At 51.5% G+C, this 19,620-nt stretch overlaps 1 protein-coding gene across 3 annotated transcripts in view; it reads left to right on the top strand.

The window, feature by feature from the left end:
* SLC28A1 (solute carrier family 28 member 1) overlaps window positions 1–17,565 on the top strand; it is a 48,359-nt gene extending 30,794 nt beyond the window's left edge. For 2 of the 3 annotated variants that reach the window (XM_014842626.3, XM_014842624.3), the window contains exons 12-19: window positions 1,960–2,085; window positions 8,705–8,835; window positions 9,835–10,003; window positions 10,130–10,327; window positions 13,472–13,553; window positions 14,286–14,384; window positions 14,528–14,639; window positions 14,905–17,417. In XM_014842626.3, the coding sequence (XP_014698112.1) occupies window positions 1,960–2,085; window positions 8,705–8,835; window positions 9,835–10,003; window positions 10,130–10,327; window positions 13,472–13,553; window positions 14,286–14,384; window positions 14,528–14,639; window positions 14,905–14,977 (990 nt within the window). In that variant the 3' untranslated portion in view covers window positions 14,978–17,417. Of the gene's footprint in view, window positions 1–1,959; window positions 2,086–8,704; window positions 8,836–9,834; window positions 10,004–10,129; window positions 10,328–13,471; window positions 13,554–14,285; window positions 14,385–14,527; window positions 14,640–14,904 lie in introns of all 3 variants that reach the window. The other variant, XM_070494733.1, reaches the window with a different exon arrangement.
* Window positions 17,566–19,620: the final 2,055 nt, after the last annotated feature.

Raw genomic sequence — 19,620 nt, 5'->3', positions numbered from 1 at the left:
TTTGAGTCACCATAAGATCTACTAGCCGAACTATGCCATATTTCACTGGACGGTTTAGGAAACTTTGGAGAATATTTGCATCATTTTTGCTATGGTGCAAGTGTGTCGAGTTCAAAGATTTTTTTTTAAGACAAATGTGTTCTCAGATAAATTGTCCAAAATCCCTTAAGATGTTCGAAATGAGGCCAAAGAGAAAAACGTACTGAACTACAAAAGCATTTATTTTATACAAAATGCTGCAAATGCGATCAATGGGTTTTGCTGAGAAAATACAAGTTTTAGGTGAATGTGATTTTGGGTGATTTGAAGAGTTCCCAGGGTAAATTAAGTTTGGACACGTTGTTGGGCAACAAATTGATCTAGACCCCGGGGTCTTTGCCTCATTTCCCCCAAGGGGAGGGGATGGGAGCCTTCAAGGATTGGCAGCGTCATTTCAACCTCAGCGTTGCTGGGCCTGGGCCCTCTTCTCTGTCCACGCTCCATCCCCGGGGGATGGCAGCAGCCCTTTGGCTTAAAGACTTTAAAGGTCTCCCAGGTCCCACTGTGCAGCCCTCACCTCTCCCCTAAACTCCAGGCTGACATATCCAACTGCCCCCTTGACCTCCACTTGGATAGCTAAGGGGCATCCCAAATTTACTACGCTGGGTGCGAGCAAGTAGAACCCTAGATTCCCTCCGTCAACACACCTGCATATCTCCAGGCCTTTCCCTCCTCAGTGAATGGTAGTGTCTTCCACGAGGTTGTTCGGACAGAAATCAAGGAGGCATCCTCTCCTCTGCTTCCCCCGCTGCCAGCTGCATCCAGTTGGTCAGCAAGTCCTGCCAGCCCTCCCCCGCCCCCGTCACACCCATACCCGCGCTGCTGCCCTTCTGCTTTGCTACCAGCCACCCTTGTCTCCCGCCTGGACACTGCCATCACCTCCGACCTGCTCTCCCTGTTCCACTCCTGCCCAACTCTGCGTCCTTCACACACGTGCCAGAGCGGCCCTCTAAAACCATGTCGGATCATGTCACTTAAACAAGTCCACTCCTTACCCTGGCTGGCCCTCCCGCCCTCCTCCTTCATCTTGACCCACGCTCCCACACACCCGCTCAGTGTAGACACACTTATGGGTGCTCACCCTTGCTGAGCCAGCCCAGGGCCCCTGCTGGCCACTCTGCCTGGAAAGCCGTGCTTCCAAACCAAATAGTTGGCTCCTTCAGATCTCAGCTCAGATGTCGCCTCCGTAGGGTGGCCTTTGCTGCTTGCTCAACTTCAAATACCCTCTCACCACCACGCAGTCTCTCACGTCTCTGCGCAGCCTGTATCGCCAGCTAAAATTACCTTGTTTATCTCCTGGGTCCCTTGCGGAGTGTCCATTTCTTCCCTTCACCTCCCCTCGCTGCTCCCAGGATATGAACTCCTGGAGGGCAGGCACTTTATCTTGTTTACCCGGTGTCCCTATTTTATAGAACAGTCTAGAACACAGTAGCTGCTCGTAACTATTTACTGAGTGGATGACTGCCTAGCTGCAGGCCTCCCCAGGTGCCCTGAATGAGCACACCTCCTAACGCCCCAGCTCCTTTCTTCTGGTTCCCCCCTGCTTCCTTCCAACCTCAGGCCTGGAGTTACGCCTGCTTCCGGCCCTTTGCACGAACAGAGGTAATTCTGCAGACCTCTCTGGTCCCCTGTTTGCTCTCCTGGAAAACGGGGATTTTCCACTTCTTTCTCGGAAGGTGGAGAGTAACGCACGTTGGGTGCTTCACGGAGCGCCTGGACACAGCAGCCACGTGACACAGGGGAGCGTTATCAGGCCGAGAGGAAGCACTGGGGGTCACAGTGGCCCCGCCCTGTCCAGACCACAGCCGCCACCTGTCCTGCTGTCCTCTCCCGGGCTCCCTGGCACTCGCCGTGCCCCACCCACTCCCCGATTGGAAGGCCCGGCCAGCTCGGGGCCGTCTGACACTTTTCCCTTTGCAGACTGAGGCTCCTCTACTGATCCGGCCCTACCTGGCAGACATGACACTCTCAGAAATCCATGTCGTCATGACTGGAGGCTACGCCACCATCGCCGGCAGCCTACTGGGTGCCTACATCTCCTTTGGGGTACGTAGAGCCGTCCCTCTGCCTGCTGAAAACTGAGAACCTGACAGCTGCGTGTGTGGGAGCCCCACGCAGCTCCTGGCCAGAGCCACCTGGGGTCTCCTCTTGTGGGCTGTGTCCCAAACTGGGCTGCCGTGAGGGCGAGAGGAGAGGCCTCACCTGAGCCAGGTGAGCCAGGTGAGCTGGACAATCCCGGCTTCTCACATGGCCGGTGGTGGCAAAGGTTTCCAGGGTGCTACTTACTGGTCACTCGCTATGTACCAGGCAAAGTACTAGGTATTTTAATATCCCCATTTTACAGATGAGGAAATTGAGGCTCAGAGAGGAAGTGAGATGCCCAAAGCCAGGCTGTGAGCCTAGATCTGTCTGTCTCCAAAACCTACCCACACAGTCCCTTACCTAGGCCATTCTGGAGAGTTGTCCTACTCTCTGCCCCACCCCCTTCCCTACACCCTCTCTGGGCACAAGTCCTTCCTCTGCTCCTAAATTATTGTTTGTGCAGCTTTCTGAGCACCATACATTTCTAGGTCAAACTCCAAGGAGTGCATTGGGCCTTAAACACAATGCTCCTGCATGGCAAGCAGAGATGAATCTTCACATGTGTCCCCTAAGAAATGCCTGGTGATAATGCTCGGCATTTGTAAAACACTCTGCACTTATTTGTGCTTCCACATGCGAGTCTTTAAAGATCTTAATTCTTTTCTTAACTATCAAGGAAATTCTTGCTCCTTGCAGAAGTTAATACAGCAAAAGTAAATAAATAAAACCTTCTTCAACCCCACTTCCCACGGGCAACTTCTGTTACTAGAATAGAAACGTGGTTCTCAAAGTGTGGTCCGTGGTCCGAGGACCAGCCGGCAGCAGGTTCACCTGGGAGCTTGTTAGAAATGCAAATTCTTGGTCCTCACTCCAGACCTGCTGAATCAGAAACACTGGGGATGGGGCCAGGATCTTGTAGTGTAACAAGCCTTCCAGATGATTCTGATCAGCTCGAGAACCACTGATTTAAAACATCATTCCAGATCTTTCTGTGTAAATAGTCATTTAAGTACACACACCTGAACGCACATACTTTCTTTTCTACTAAAGATGAGCTGGGTCTACCCATACTTCTCCGCAACTTGCCTTTTTCTTGTAAAATTCTGAGCTTGACGTGAAACCCGGAAGGGCAGTCGGCCCTGCTTATCCTCAGGTTTTCCTCCAAAATTCAATCCGTGATTGGTTGAATCCACACATGTGAAATCCATGGAAACGGGATACGGAGGGCCGAATGTATTCATTGTACTATGACATTTTATATAAGGGACTTGAGCATCTAGGGACCCCTGTGGATGCCGAGGGAGAACCGTATAAAGAAAAAGGTTGACAGAGTTGACTAAAAAAAGTGAAAAACTTCCGTATGGTGAAAGTCACAATTTTAAAGTTTAAATGATTGACCAGGAGAAAATAGTTGGTAAATTATAAAAAGATATTCAAGCTAACTGATAGTCAAAAAAATTAAAACAATAGGGGCCGGCCCCGTGGCCCAGTGGTTAAGTTTGCATGCTCTGCTTTGGCTGCCCGGGGTTTCACCAGTTCAGATCCCAGGAGCTGGCATGGCACCGCTCATCAAGCCATGCTGAGGCAGCGTCCCACACAGCACAACCAGAAGGACCTACAACTATGTACTGGGGGGTTTTGGGGAGAAGAATAAAAAAAAATTGGCAACCGTTGTTAGCTCAGGTGCCAATCGTTAAAAAAAAATTACACCAATAAACATGTTTCTTCTGAAAGACAGCATTTTACGTGCTCTAAATGGCAAGACTGTGGGGCACTCACTCTTGATGGGAGTGGAATTTGCTGTAACCTTTTTGGAGAATATTTATCAATTTAAAAATATTCCTTCCCTTTGATCCAGTTAGGAACATTATGATACCAGAAATATTTTCACAAGTGGTCAAAAAATGCAAAATTAGGGGCCGGCCCAGTGGTGCAGCGGCTAAGTTCGCACATTCCGCTTCGGCAGCTTGGGGTTCGCCGGTTCAGATCCTGGGCGTGGACCTGCACACTGCTTATCAAGCCATGCTGTGGCAGGCTTCCCACATATAAAATAGAGGAAGATGGGTAGAGATGTTAGCTCCGGGCTAATCTTCCTCCAAAGAAAAAAAAAAAAAGCAAAATTCTAACATTATTTGCAATAGCAAAAAAACCAAGGAACAACCCAAACGTTAAGCAGTGAGGGGCTGGGTTTGGTCAGTTCATCCATGCAGGGCGCTGTCACTCAGTCCATGTGCGATTTGGAGAGTGAGCAAGGGCCCGCCTCTCACTGCCCGCAGGCTCTCCTGATGCTGTGTATGTATGGGCAGGGGGACGAAGGAATGACCCTCACTCTCCCCTCCCTGGTCCCAAATTCCACCTGTCTTTCTCATCTCTGTCCTTGGGGGTGGCCAAAGGGGTAAGCCGACCTGTCCCTCAGTCCCTCCTTCCCTAGGACACCTGGCCACACCAGTAAGCTCAGCTCCACACACCCACAGGACTGCCCGGCCGAGGGGCTGCCTCTTCTAGAAGGCCGCTTGTGCTCGGGAGCTTTGTCTTCTGGCCTGGCACCCTCCCATCTAGAACTGTACAGACCATCTGGTTTGTACCTTGTCTCACCAAGGCCCAGGAAGGGCCCATCAGAGCTGGGGCACCCCCACCTACCCCCCCACCCACTGATTTGGGGAGGAATTTGAGATTTCGAAAATGGAGACTCGGATCTGTTCCTGAAACTTTTTTCACGGTGGCGTATTAGGGGAGAGGACGCCATAATATTTTCGGGACTTAGGGCCTTTCCCTGTCTTAACCTTGCTCTGGATCCCACAGCCAGTTAAATGAATGGTGTTCTTTCTACCACAGAAGCGTGGCTGCCTTATTTAACGCTAAAATACTGGAGGAACTCTCTCCCCTTTCCACAATCTGCCTCGCAGCTCAGCCTCCTTTCCTTCCCTTTCTCAGGTCAGAGTCCAGGCCCAGCCCCAGGTCATCGGGCCTCCCCACTGAAGGGGCCTGGGTACCCCCTTCCCTTTAGCCCCACAGAATGTGCCAAGGCCACCAGGATCACCATGTGGCCCTGGGTCTCCATTCATAGCCCCTGGAATGGAAGCCCCAGCTACCCCACATCTGGCCCAGGGGAAAAGCACCTGACAGGCCTGCCTTCCCTTCTTGCCTCTGGCAGCATCTGGATGGGCATGAGTCTGGGATGAGAGAAGCTCTCTTCTGCCCCCACATGGCTCTTGGCCGCCACTGCAGCCGCCCGAGGGCTTTCTCCCACAGCCCTGCCTCCCTACCCTCTCCCCTTCTCCTGTTACTCCTTTCTCCAGGCAGTTCCTCACTGTATTTTTGGCTCTGCCCTCAGCCCCTGAATTCCAGAAAGATCTTTCTTGCTCTCTCCTCCTTTCTGTTTGTTACTCAACTTCTGGCTCTCTTTGCCCTGCCCCCACCCTCACCCCGACTGCTAATATCTGGATATTTCTACACCTGCGCTGACACGGTAGCCACTCGCCACACGTGGCTATTGAGCACTTGAAATGCGGCTGGTCTGAAATGAGATGTGCTGTGAGACTTAGGGAAAAAAACGTTAGTAAATTTTATCAGTAAGTTTTATATTGATTAATGGGTGGAAAGATAATATTTTGGATATATTGGGTTAAATAAAATACACTATTGAAATTAATTTCACCTGTTTCTTTAGAAAATGTAAAATCACAGATGTGGTTCCCGTTCTATTTGTATTGGACAGCACTGGTCTAGACCGTCTCTCCTGGTCTGGGGTCCCAGGGGTCTCGACTGAATCCTTTCATTGTGGTTTCCATGTACATCTCCCTTTTCATCATGTTTCTCAAAACCTTTAAAGCAGGCAGCAGCTCTCTCTGCTAACGCCAGAAACTGGTCTCTCCCCCCACCCCTTAGGCTCAGGGGCCACCATGAGAGGAGATCCATTTGTGTGCCTCCAGCTGTGAACACAGGCTGGGCAGGGTGGTGTTGAGGGGCTCAGCCACTGATGTTCCTCAATCAGTTGTGCAAGACTGGGAGCCCCTGGGACAGAGTCTGTGAGGTCCTGAGCAGGGCCAAGTGCAAGTCTACCACTTAGTTTCCACATCTGTAAAATGGGCAGAATTGCTGCGCCACCCCCCCCACAGCCTTTTAAGAAGTAAATGCAATAATAGAGAGAAAACACTAGCATTGCGTTCGAGAAGTGGTAATTGTTTCTCCAACATCCATCCTTCTGAAGCTGGCCCAATTTATGCTTGATAGTTGCCTGGATTTCTGGATTTGTTTCCGTTCTCAGTAAAGGTCTTTTTGAAAATTCAGATGGAGGGCTCATACCGTCCATCCGTCTCCACATGGGACACCTTTGTGCAGAGAGAGGAGGGCCTTGGGTAGGAGCGGGCCTTGGGATGCTGAGACAGAGGGCATTCCTGACCGTGCCTGGAGGAGGGCTGGGGGATGCCAGGGCCCTGAGGAGTAGCCGGCAGTGGGAAGGCCATGTGTGGGCCGATCTAGTGCCCCAGGGAGCCCTGCCTGTGCAGGACTCAGCTCTTTGCAGGATGAGCACGAAATGATGGGCTGGGGCCTTTGAGGCTGTAGCCACGGCTGGCCCACTCAGAGGGCAGTGTCCTGGAATGCAACAAGTGCAGGGTGTGTTCCCCTCTGGGGCTCAAGTTGACAAACCAGATGGAACCTCCAAGCTGGAGGAAGAGGGAGGGCCCTGGCTGGTGGAGAGAAAACCCCAAGAATCCAGAGGTGGCACAGTCCCCACTGGAGCTGGGCAGCCAAGGAGGAGGCGAGCAAAGTCCGGAAGCCCCACCCGGAGAGTCTGGAGAGGACTCCTGCCCGGGGCTGGCTCCTTCCCACAAGGGGCGGGGCCTGCACACCCCGTGCCTGGGACGGGGGCGCAGGAGGTGGGTGCTGGTGCTGGCTCATGTTTTAAGGGGTTTCTGCTTATCACTGTAAAGAAACATGGGGTCTCGCCCCGTGACCAAGTGGTTAAGTTCCTGTGCTCCACTTTGGCGGCCAGGGTTTCACTGGTTCGGATCCTGGGTGTGGACACGGCACCGCTCATCAGGCCACATTGAGGCAGCATCCCACATGCCACAACTAAAATATACAACTATGTACTGGGGGGATTTGGGGAGAAAAAGTAGGAAAAAAAAAAGATTGGCAACAGTTGTTAGCTCAGGTGCCAATCTTTAAAAAAAAAAAAAAGAAAAGAAAAGAAACAAATGGGGTTTAAAAGAAGAAGGACATTCCATGGGTTTCAGAGCCTTGGAGGGTCTCCCAGGCCTGGGTCCTCAGCAGCAGCTCCTGGTACTTTCATGAACTTGTTCAGCCCTCTGCTTTCATTAGACTGAACAGGTAACTTAAAATTACCTCCCCTCCTTTTTTTCCTTTTTACTTAAAATTTAAGAACTGCAGTTGGTTTACTACAAACTTTAAGGAGAAGTCTGTTTTACTTTTCTGCTTAGAAAAGCAATATATGTCATTGTGGGCATTTAGAAACATACAAAAAAGCAGAAATAAAAGAAAATCACCCTGGCCCCACTAGCCAGCGACAGACCGTCAGTTGACATGTGGGTGTGTTTCTTTCTGATCTTCTTTTATACATAGTTTTGGAGTTTGTTTTTTCCCTGTCGTTGTGGTTACGCTCTATATGCAATTTTGTGGGCATTTCCCCACGTTATTGTGAGTCCCTGGTAACCATTGTTTTCAATGGCAGCTTGACAAGGCTTGGCCAATTCCCCATCGTTGGATGTTTGGTTCTAATTCTCCCATTTGGTAAATAACAGTGGTGAAAAAGGGTCCCATCTATCTCTGGAAGAACACAGGGAAGCAAAGGGCTTGGGGCCACAGTGAGGATAAAAATCCAAGAAGCGAGACTCCCAGGGTCTCGGCTTGCTCTGCTGTCTGGCTGGGAAGTGCTTCCACAGCATGGCTCCAGGAGACAGGCGCAGGGCGAAAGAGCGGCTGTTGTAGGAGGCAGATTTCCTGATAAAGAGCTCTCAGACCACGGGAGGGGGTGTGAGGGGCTGCTTTGAAGTGGTGAGCTCCCTGTCACAATAAGTCTTCAAGGAGGGATCCTACAGATGACATTCCTACACTGTGAGGTTGAATTAGGTCACCTCTTGGATCCATCCCAACTCTTGGGTTCTGTGAGCTTTGTCTGAAACCATCGCAAAGCCCTCAGCCGATGGTGAACCAGCCCTCAGCTTAGTGGTCAAAGGGAGGCAGCCTAGAAGGGAAGGAAGAACCTTGAACTTGGAGCCAAAAGACAGGATGAGTTCTAATCCCTTCTCTCCCTTTATTTTGGGCAAGTCCTATTTAATCCTTCGGGGCCTCAGTTTCCCCATCCGTCAAATGGGATAACACTGCTTTCTCTGCCTAACTTACAGAAGTATGAGGGGAAAACCTGAGGTTCCGTACATACGGCCTGTGACTCTCTATGCATCAAAGGTATTGTTACTACCAATAGCGATGACAGCAGTACTGATGATGATGACACACCAGTGGGCAGAATGCATGTGGCCCCTGCCGCCCTGGGCTGCACTCCCTGGCCCCAACGTGTCCTCTGACCATCTCCCCATAACCCCCACTCTCGCTCTTGCAGATCGATGCTGCCTCCTTGATTGCCGCCTCCGTGATGGCCGCCCCTTGTGCTTTAGCCCTGTCCAAGCTGGTCTACCCCGAGGTGGAGGAGTCCAAGTTTAGGAGTGAGGAAGGCGTGAAACTGACCTACGGGTGAGCACAGAGGAGGGCCTGCAGGGGGGCAGGGGTAGGGGCGGCCCCGGTCCTATTATCTCTGCCCGTCACTGTCTTCCACCAAGCCCAGGCTCACCTCTCCTTGTTCACTGCCCTGGTTGTGCCTCCTCTTGCAAAAACGCAGATTCCAGTCCTTGTGTCTTAATTTCCCGTCTCCAGCCAGCAGGAAACACTGGACCAGTCAAGGCGTGGGAGAGTGGCCTACTTCCTGGGGCTGGGGCCTGGTGTGTGGGTACTGAGGAGGGTCATGCAAAGGCTCTGTGCCACCTTCTCTACATGCCTCGAGCTCTGACCACCAGCATGTCAATCACATATCAGGCACCGTCCTTGATTTCACTCACCTCCTGACATCTCTTCCTCACAGTCTTAACAACCGTTGTGTAACATTTAATCCTTTAAAAATGTTGGAGAGGCAGCACTTTTGACAAACGTGCTTGGGGACACAATGAGCGGCCCCAACCTCACGCCTTCTGAAGGTCTAGAACAGCACTGCTCTGTAGAAATAGAACGGGAGCCAAATCTGTCATTTTTAATTTTCTAGTAGCCATCTTTAAAAAGTAAAAAGAAACAGGCAGTTTGAATAGAGTATTTACCCAATATATCCAAACTATGGTCATTTCAACATGTCACCAATATAAAAAATTCTTAATGAGCTATTTCACATTCTTTTTTTTTTCTGTACTAAGTCTTTGAAATCTGGTGTGTTTTATACTTACGACATATCTCAATTCTGGTCAGTCTCCTTTCAAGCACTCAGAAGCCACATGTGGCTAATGGCTCCCATGTTGGACAGCGCAGGAAATCTGGGTTTCATTCTAGCGCTGGACGGTCCCTTTCTCTCTCTGGGTCTCAGAGGGACAACAAGGACCCTCAGCTCTGAAATACTTTGTCCAAGGTTCCTCTCTGAGCCTAGAGGAAGAGATCCCCTGCTGTTTGTGGGGACAGGCCAATAACAAAGGCTCTTGGTTCCCCAAACAGAGAAGCTCAGAACCTCTTAGAAGCAGCCAGCAGTGGGGCCGCCATCTCGGTGAGGGTCATCGCTAACATCGCAGCCAACCTGATCGCCTTCCTGGCCGTGCTGGCCTTCATCAACGCCGCCCTCTCCTGGCTGGGAGACATGGTGGACGTCCAGGGGCTCAGCTTCCAGGTACAGTCAGGCCGCCCTGCTTGGCCTGTGGAGGGGGCAGTCCCCACAGTGAGCGGTGGTGGGTGGACACCCAGCAGAGCCCTGGCCAGCTCTGGTCCCAGCAGCTCCTCTTGGCTTGTGTCTCAGCTCATCTGCTCCTACATCCTGCGGCCTGTGGCCTTCTTAATGGGCGTGGCCTGGGAGGACTGCCCAGTGGTGGCTGAGCTGCTGGGAATCAAGCTGTTCCTGAACGAGTTTGTGGCCTATCAGGAGCTGTCCCGGTACAAGCAGCGCCGCCTGGCAGGGGCTGAAGAGTGGGTCGGCGCCAAGAAGCAGTGGATCTCTGTGAGTGTCCCGGTCCCCTCCCTGTGGCCGGGGAGTGACACAGTGCTCCTGAGGCCCCCTGGCAGCTGCTCCCCTGGCTCCCTGGGCTTGGCAGAGACACACTGAGGTGGCACTCAGCCTCCCACGCCCTACTGCCCTGGGAACAAGATGGCTCCAGGCTTCACAGCCATCCTCCTTGAGGCCTCTGAGGAGGCTGTGTTGGGGCAAGGAGCCTGGTTGGAGCTATCTGAGGTCTAGCTGTAGATGGGCCACCATCCTGCGTGGCCTTGGGCTGGCCGCTGCATGCTGCCTGTCCTGTAGGAAACCCGGTGTGACACCTGCCATGTCCACCCCAGAGGAACAGATGCGAATGTCCAGTAAGCCTGGAGGGGGAAATAGGGAGCCCGCCCCACATCTGTTATCAGTAGACCGGATTCAGTTCAGCTCAGAGGTCGGCTCTTTCTGTTAAAATTTATTTTAAAAAAACCATAAAAGCTCTATAAAATGAACCTTTCTAAAAGAAGAAAAGCTCTATGTAATGTCACTGAGAAAGAAAAAATTACCCATCATCTCGCCTAAAGTAACAGCTATTGTTGTCTCATACATTTTCCTCTGTTCTTTTTAAAGAGTTTATATAGTTGTCATCATAGTATCGTTCTGTATTGTAGCTGGCTTTTTTCCCTCTTCCTGTTATGACATATGTATCATTTTTGACATATGGATCCTATATGGATAATGGATAATTCAGGTAAATTCTATTCTTGGCTGTTACACACAACGCTGAAATGACTAGCTTTGTGCACAGAGCTTTTCCCTCCTCTTGAGCGTTTCCCCAGGAGCTGTCCCTGATGTGGGATGACTGAATCACGTGGCCTGAGTCCTTGTGTGCTGGCTGCCAGCAACTTTCCCAAAGGGTTGCAGCAGCTGAAATTGCCCCCGCCGTGCCCATGAGCGCTGATGTCACCACACACTGACCGGCACGGAGTAGCCTCTTCAGAAAGTTTTGCTAGTTTAATGGGCAAATAATAGCTCATTGTTTTAATTTGCACTTCTTGGGTTCTTAGGAACTTTTAACGTGAAATATTTTTTTATGTCTTTTAAATCATTTTTTAAATTGTAAAGGAAGGTACTCTTTAGTTTTTTTAAAAAAGTTTGAATGGGGGCTGGCCCGGTGGCGTAGTGGTTGAGCTTGGCATGCTCCACTTCGGCAGCCCATGTTTCACAGGTTCAGATCTGGGCGTGAACCTACACTGCTCATCAAGCCGTGCTGTGGCAGTATCCCACATACAAAGTAGAGGAAGATTGGCACAGCTCTCAGCTCAGGGCTAATCTTCCTCACCAAAAAAAAAGAAAAAAGTTTGTATGGGATCAAAAGTCCAGGTCTCCCCTTGCTCCTCACCCTTAGTTCCGGGCTCACTGTCTCCTCTAGAGATAGTGGATGGTGTGCTCCTCTGGGATCTTTTTTTACGAACTTCATTCCTTCAGCAAGTATTTGTTGAGACCTCTGAGGGGCCAGGCACTCTGCTAGGTCCCAGGGATAAAAAAGGGGAATTAGACAGACGTGACCCCTGGGGTCATAGAGCTTGCATGTACCTAGTGAAAGACACAGGCAAAACCCAAGAAAGCAAAGGAATAAAACATAAAATAACCACAATTTGTGGTAAGTTCTCTGAAGGAAACAGTAAGAGGAAACAGGGAGGGGATCTTCCTTGGCTGGGCTGGTCAGAAAAGGCCTCCGTGAGGTGTGGCATTTAGGCCCGATTTGGAGGGAGGAGAAGGGCGAGGAGAAGCTGGGAAAAGCATCCCAGGTAAAGAAAGAGGCATGTGCAAAGGCCCTGAGGTTGAAAAGCACTTGTCTGGAGAACATGGTTGAGCAGGTGATAATCATAAAAGAGCAAAACCGGCCTAAGAGCAGTAGGAAGTTCCGGAAGAGTTGATGTCTGACATTCTAAGATTACTCAAGCTGCCGTATGGATGGGGATTGTCAGTGAGCAGGCAGGATGCAGGTGCCTTAGCATTTTCTCCATCAGTTTTTACAAACTCTTTATGCTTTAAGACATTCACCTTTTTCAGTTATATTTTCTACATATATTTTTCCTAGTCTTTTTCCCCCCCTTCATTTTGTATTCAGGGATTTTTCTTTTAACACAAATTTTACCCCAAATCTTTTCCTTTGTGATTTCTTCTATTATTTCTAAACTTAGAAAGTTATCTCCACTCCAGAAATCTGGTGTTAAATTCCTGCAACAATATGGTTAAGTAGTTAAAGGCGTGAGCTCTGGGGTCAGACAGAACCAAGTTCAAATTCTGACACAGCTGCCTTCTTCTTCTAACTTCCTCAGTTACTTAACCTCTCTGAACTTCAGTTTGCTCCTCTCCAAAATGAGAGTAATAATGCTACCTGTAACTATAATCATTATTATCCTGTATTTTCCATTATTTGATGTTTAAAAATATTAATATTTATCTGCTTCGATGGTCTAGAATTAATTTTGTATATGGCGTGAGGGGGTTTTTTCCCAAGTGTTCCCCTCTTCGCTCTTCCTTCTGAGAAATTAACTGGCCATTCAGAGCGAGGGGGAAGGGGGATTGCTTTGCCTGATGCCTCCCCTGGGCCTGAGCCTTCCCGGACATTAGATGGTCCTTGGGGCAGCTCCTGCGATTCCCACATTCTGGATGGAGAAACTGAGTCTCCAAGAGGCTGCTGACTTGCTTGACCTGATCGTAGGCAGGGGCAAGCCCAGAACCCAAGTCGGTCGGGCTCTGAGTCCCCTGCTGTCCTCACTAGGCCGCACTGCCTCCTCTCGCGGCATGACGGGCATCCTCGGGAGCCAGCAGGGCAGCACTGCAGAGCGCGGGGCAGGGACAGCACGCAGGCGCCCCTGGGTACCGAGCTTGGTAGGGCTGAAGCGGGGTGCAGGACGAGCCAGAATCAGACCAGAAAGGCTGGCAATTAAGATGAAGGGACGGAAGGGCAGATGGTGGGGGAAGCGATGCAGCTTGGGCTGACTTAGGATGCAAGGGTGGGGAAGGGCAGCCCTGAGCGCGTCAAAGGTCAGAGACGCGTAGGACATGGGTGAAATGAGGGCCAGGGACCCAGGGTGCTGGGGGTGCTGCCGTCCCGGCAGAGCGCAGCCCCTCCTCACTTGTCTTCCATATTTTCAGGTCAGAGCGGAAATCCTCACAACGTTCGCCCTCTGCGGATTTGCCAACTTCAGCTCCATTGGGATCATGCTGGGAGGCCTGAGTGAGTCTGTGGGGGCCTCCCCAGCAGCCTGGAGAGGCGAGGACCTCCCTCTGAAACAACCTCCTGGGGATCTGTAGGCCTCAGGTGTCCCGTTCGTCTAGGGCAGGGCCTGAAAAAGATGGCTGGGGAGGTTCCTCCCAGCCCCAGAATGCCATAATTTCTCTGCTGCTGGGGGCCCAGGAGGGTGGCACCTTGGCCTTGCAGGCCAAACCTGGCTCAGGGGTCTGGGGAGAGACAGGAGGTGTGGCGCTGGCCCATCCCTTGGGGCTTTGTCCTGCCAGTTCCCACACCCACGGTGGACAGCAGGCCTGGTGGGGCCTAGGAAGGAGGGCTCTGCGCAGCTCTCAGCTCTTTACAGAAACATTTCCACTCTTTGCAGTCCCCCGCCTGGTGGTGTAACCATCCCATTTTACAGAGTAGGGAACTGAGTCTTGGAGAAGTGAAGTGATGGCCCAAGTCACTCGGCTAGTAAGTGGCTGAGCCTGTATCTAATCGCAGGTCCACTTGACTCCAAACTCACGTTCTTTGCCTCATCTGCCGCTGATGGTGTGGGGGGAGGGATGGGGTGCTGCTACGGGCCAATTCCAGCCAAGGAGGGCTCCCAAACTCAGCAGGTGATCAGGAGGACGGCATCCATCCCTCTGGCCACCCAGAGGAGGAAGGGGAGGCTGCAGAGGCCCAGGCAGAGGGGCACGCAGCTTCCTGGCCCTGAGCACTCCTGTCCTCTTGCAGCCTCCATGGTCCCCCAAAGGAAGAGCGACTTCTCCCAGATCGTGCTCCGGGCGCTCTGCACGGGCGCCTGCGTGTCCCTAGTGAATGCCTGCGTGGCAGGTGAGTGCAGGGCTGGCGGGCTCACACTGGCAGCCCTGATTCTCCCACTGGCCTTGGTCCAGGGCCAGGGGCAGGGCTCTGGGCTCTCTGGGAGTCCTTGGGCTGGGGCCTGGCCCTGCCCACCAGCCACTTTCCCTGCACAGGGATCCTCTATGTGCCCAGGGGGGCTGAAGTCAACTGCACGGCCCTCCTGAACACGATCCTCAGCAGCAGCAGCTTTGAGGTGTACCAGTGCTGCCGTGATGCCTTCCAGAGGTGAGAGCCTGGGCCGGGGGCTATGGGACGCTGACAGGGATGGGATACGGAAAGCCCGAGGGCCTGGGGGATGCCTTGACACCAGAGCACATCGTACAGATGTTATGGCTGTGGCTGATGGGGCCAGGGGAGGAGGAAGTGGGGCTTGAGGACCCAACTTGGGGAGGAAGGATGGACCAGAGACATGGAGCAAGTTTCCCAGGGTTGCACAGCCTTTAGTGGCTAGCCAGCCAGGCCTGGAGCTCAGCCTTTTGTTTCTTTGCAGCACCAGCCCGGAGTTCAGCCCCGAGGCCTTAGACAACTGCTGTCGATTTTACAACCACACGACGTGTGCATAACGCAGACAGAACCAGAACTCTGTGCCTCCCCAGGAAGCAGCCGTCCCGCCTTTCCCTCTCCAGGCCTCTCCTCCCAGAAGCCACAGGGCTCCAACCTACCTCAGCCGCACAACTGGGGGGGGGGGGGATGGGAGGGATGGGCAAAGACTGAGCAGATGTGTGAGTAGATGAAGGCTGCCCCCCACCCCTCGCCCCTTCTGCTCCCCCATGTCCTACCTCCCACAGTGTGGATTCTCAGTGTCACCTCTGTCCCCTCCTCTCTCCCCTCCACATCCAGACAGTACCCTGGTCTTCTCTATGACCGGCCTTGGGTCTCATTTGCACCCTTCCCTTCACCCCAGCATTTCAGTTGCCTCCTTCTGGGTGGGCCCTCGAGTCCCCCATGGTCACCCTGCCAGACAGGTGTTTTCTCCCAGCGGCCCCTCCTCCTACATTCAGAGACTCCCCCACTGCCTTCCCCACAGCTCTTCCCAAATCAGTGTCCAGTGGAACGCTGTCCCACAGGAGTTCAGCAAGGCGAGACAGAAATTTATTTTCTCACAGTTCTGGAGGCTGGAAATCCAAGATCGGGGCGCCAGCATGGTCAGTTTCTGGTGACAACTCTCTTCCTGGCTTTCGGATGGCCACTTCACCGTGTCCTCCCTCACAAGGCAGAGAGAGAGAGCAAGTGCTCTGGTGTTTCTTCTTGTAAGGGCATTAGTCCCATCATGGAGGCACCACCCTCACGACCTCGTCGCACCCTGCTCACCGCCCAAAGGCCCGTCTCCCGGTGCTCTCGCACTGGGGGTCAGCGCCTGTGCTCTTCAGGGAGAGGTCACACCGTGAGCTCAGCGGGGTGAGGCCCGGATGGCGGCCCTGTGGGGGGCCAGGCCTTACTCTCCTGTCCAGGGAGCAAGGGGCGCATGCAGGTGTGGGTGAGGAGGGGAAGGGGGCAGCCAGGAGGGCCAGAGCCTGCACATACACACAGTGTGCTCCACCCTCTGCTTCTCCTGCCCTCTGTGCCAAAGGCCTTTTGTCCCCCCAATTTGATCTGCACTAATACCTGCATAAAAGACAATAAAAATGAATTACTGGGACAACAATAATAATAAAAACGGCATGTGACATACAAGCCCTAATTCTTTATTGTTAGATTCAACAACCTTAAAATTACTCTGTCACATTACTATGACGTTTCTGAATGTCCCTTTCAACTTCTGTACTCACATTCTTACAGACCGATAAACGGCCGCGGACCCCACCAGTCCGTGCTTTGAATAGCTCCACCCTACCGTATTTTCTGTTAATGGAAATTCGTCACAGAATGTCTACTCAGAGGATTTGTCCTGTATTTCAAATGCTCTAAGGGGAGCTGGAAAAAGCAGTAGGAATTCTTGAAACCTTGCCTTTCGTGTGAGTGCAAAATTGCACGGACAACAGCAGAATTCCAAATAATTTATGCAAACACTCCGTCCTCAAGGGGTGGAACATGACTCCCCCCGTTAGGTGTGGGCTGTGCTGTGTGGCCGCTTCCACAGAGCACAGTATGCAGACGGGGGAGGTAAGAGGGTCCCTTTGCAGCAGGGAAACCTGGTACACAGAGGGAAACAAGTGACCATGTTAACGCCGTCACTGAGACGTCCAGTCGATGACACAGGCCCTTGATGTGTTGTGTTGAGAAGGGCACTTCCTCTCTGTGGTTTTGTTCCCCCGAAACCCATAACCCCAGTCTAACCATGAGCAAAAAAAGCATCAGCCAAACTCGCGAATTGAGAGACAGTCTGCGAAATACCTGACCAGAACTCTTCAACACTGTCCAGGTCGTCAGAAGCAAAGAAAGTCAGAGAAACTGTCCCAGCCCCACGGAGCCTAAGGGGACATGAGGACTAAACGTGACATGATGTTGTAATGGGTTGAACTGTGTCCCCCAAAAGATACTTCCGAGTCCTAAGCCCCGATGCCTGTGGATACGACCTTATTTGGAAATAGGGTCTCACAGCTGTAATGAAGTCTCTCAAGATGGGATTATCCCGGATTTAGCGTGGGCTCCAAGTCCAGTTACTGGTGTCTTTATAAGAGAAAGGAGAGGGAGATTTGAGACACACGGGCACAGCGACGCACAATGAAGGCTGAGAAATGATGGAGGCAGAGACTGGAGTGACCACCTCCAGGACGTAGCCCCGATGGTGACAAGCGAGGCAGCACGTGGAGCCACCAGGAGTGGGAGAGGCATGGAAGGGGCCTCCTTAGAGCCTTTTGGGGGAGCGTGCCCTGCTGGTTTCAGACTCAGGGCCTCCGGAAATGTGCGAGAATGAATTTCTGTTGTTTTTAGCCACCGAATCTGTGGTAATTTGTTCCTGCAGCCCCAAGAAACCAGTACCAGTATCTTGGATGAGATCCTGGAACAGAAAAATGACATAGGGAAAACCAAATGAGGTCCAAATAAAGTATGGAGTTTAGTTAATAACGTGTTAACATCGGTTCATTAGTTTCGAGAATGTACCGTAGTGGTGTAAGATGTTAACAATAGAGGAAACTGGGTGAGGGGTATATGGGAACTCTGCATTATTTGTGCAGTCTATTTGTAAATACAAAACTATTTTCAAATTTAAAAGTTTATTTAAAAAACTGCATGGAAAAAAACCTGCGTTGACCCACATGCAGTGTAACGTGATTCAGCCCCTGGGGGGCTCTATCCCGGATGTGCGTGTCTCAGTGGGCAGCCCACCAATGGGCTGCGTTTCCTCCCTTCCCACCCACTGCCTTTTCTCATGGCCCTGCTCTCCCCTCTGCCAGCCCCTCACTTTGATTCAAGCATGTGCCTTCAGCTGAATGTGAATTAGTCCTGCCCTCTTTAAACCACATGAAGAGCAGCATCTGCTTGAAATTACTTTTGACTCAGAATTAGTGAGCCCTGAGTTTGGACAGGACCCTAAATGTCATTTTAATGGTGTCTGCCCCTCCCGACTTTTCTGAGAAGTTTTACACCCCCGCATGGAGGGGCTCTGACCCCAGGCTTTCACGATTGAATCACGGGACTCCACCCCCCGCCCCTCGCCCATTGAACTAGGACTGAATGCCTGACTCAGGGGAAGCCAAGTCCACAGTCTTGCCAATGGCCTTTCAGACCCTCGAGAAAGGATTTGAACTAAAAAACCCAGAAACGGAGAGCTGGGAGCTGAGTCACCACCGGGGGCTGGCTTGGAGCTGGTCTCTTTACCACCCTTCCTGCAGCCCAGTTGCTCAACTTTTCCTCAGATTTGATGACAGCTGAATTCTTTCGAAAAATCCCCTCTAACCTGAGCTCAGGGGAGAGATTCCTCTTCCTTTGTAGTCGAAAGGATACTGCCTGGGATAGCCACTTCGTTAAATCCCCCATTCGGGCTGGAATCAAGTGTCCATCCACCATTTGCTTGAATACCATCAAAACAAGAGTCTCACTCCCTCTCCTTGCAACTTCCTAAGAAGGTTCTTTTTGATTTTGCATCAGAAAGTGTTCCCCTGTCATCCCAGCGTTGCCATTCTGGGCTATTCAGAACAAGTCCCAGCTGGTGTGTGTATTTTTATTGTTCTTTTTAAACTTACCAAAGTAATGCTTGCTCATTATTTTTAAGAAGTCAAACCTTGAGCCAGCCCTGATGGCCTAGTGGTGAAAGTTGGGTGCTCTCACAGCTTCAGTGGTCCCCAGTTCTTACTTCCTGGTCAAGGAACCACACCACCCATCTGTCAGTTGCCATGCTGTGGGGGTGGCTCATGTAGAAGAAACAGAAGGACTTAGAACTAGGGTATACAACCATGCACTGGGGCTTTGGGGAGAAAAAAAAAGAGGAAGATTGGCAACAGATGTTAGCTCTAGGTGAATCTTTCACTGCCCAAAAAAAGTCAAATCTTATGGAAACTTGTAGAAGTGTTCTAATCCCTTTTCTTCATGGCAGTCCTTCAACTCCTTGAAGATGGTGACCATCCAGGCTTCCCTTCTCTGAGCTGGGAACTCTTACTCCTTTCAGTTGTCTCTCCCATAGCACGTAATAGTTTCAGAATTTGCCCTAGACCTGATTCTTAGTTGTTCTGCACTCATGAGCAGACAGTGCCTGAGTCATCGGCAAATCCAAGACTGAAGCCAGAACATGGGGTGGTCAATATGATCTCATGGGTGTAACCGAGATGCTGTGGTGAGACTGAAGATTGGACACGGCCTTGGGAGGTATTTAAAAGAGGCAGACCTGTTAGGAAGGAAGAGTGTTAAAAAGCTCCACGCCGCTTCAGAAGTCCTCAGATCTGAGGGCTTGCACATGGAGGGTGAAATGCGAGGAGGAGTTGTCCTTGAGGGAGAGAATGGGAGAAAGTCGTGGCCCAGATCACAAAGGAGACCAGAGGTAGGGTATGGCAGGAATTGGGAGGTGGGACCTTATCTATTGGGACATCTGCTAGGACTCTACTTACCCACCATCAAGGGTGCAAGAAGTTCCTACCTTGCCTGGGAGATGCTTTCTGTTCCCAGAGATGGAGGAGAATTGCTGCTTTGGACCAAGTTCTGACAAGGATGTGGAATGGTGAAGCGGGAGTAACCATGCCAACAGAGACTTTGTGACTGGAAGTGATGGGGAGGCCAACACAGCCAAGCACTTATTCCACATGTGAAGATAAAGGCATTCAGGAAGGAG

The sequence above is a fragment of the Equus asinus genome, chromosome 2, assembly GCF_041296235.1.
Source record: "Equus asinus isolate D_3611 breed Donkey chromosome 2, EquAss-T2T_v2, whole genome shotgun sequence".
Taxonomy (NCBI): Eukaryota; Metazoa; Chordata; class Mammalia; order Perissodactyla; family Equidae; genus Equus; species Equus asinus.
The sequence above is the reverse complement of the archived record's forward strand: the minus strand, read 5'-3'. Positions and strand labels throughout refer to the sequence as shown.